Source organism: Fulmarus glacialis, unplaced genomic scaffold, assembly GCF_000690835.1.
Source record: "Fulmarus glacialis isolate BGI_N327 unplaced genomic scaffold, ASM69083v1 scaffold33275, whole genome shotgun sequence".
NCBI lineage: Eukaryota > Metazoa > Chordata > Aves > Procellariiformes > Procellariidae > Fulmarus > Fulmarus glacialis.
The window spans coordinates 1,950-2,149 of NW_009211665.1; the positions used below are offsets into that span (position 1 = coordinate 1,950).

Below are 200 nucleotides of genomic sequence, written 5' to 3' on the forward strand. Positions count from 1 at the left end.
AATGCCACCCTCTGCCGTCCCTGCAGGCTTCATTCACGAGGACCATCTGCGTGAGCTGCTGACCACCATGGGAGACAGGTTCACTGACGAGGAGGTGGATGAGATGTACCGGGAGGCGCCCATCGACAAGAAGGGCAACTTCAACTACGTGGAGTTCACCCGCATCCTGAAGCACGGGGCCAAGGACAAGGACGATTAGA

At 58.0% G+C, this 200-nt stretch overlaps 1 protein-coding gene across 2 annotated transcripts in view; it reads left to right on the plus strand.

Moving 5' to 3' along the window:
- LOC104076692 (myosin regulatory light polypeptide 9) overlaps nt 1–199 on the plus strand; it is a 1,876-nt gene extending 1,677 nt beyond the window's left edge. The window contains exon 3 of one of the 2 annotated variants that reach the window (XM_009577632.1): nt 21–199. In XM_009577632.1, the coding sequence (XP_009575927.1) occupies nt 21–199 (179 nt within the window). The remainder of the gene's footprint in view (nt 1–20) is intronic. The other variant, XM_009577633.1, reaches the window with a different exon arrangement.
- Nucleotide 200: the final 1 nt, after the last annotated feature.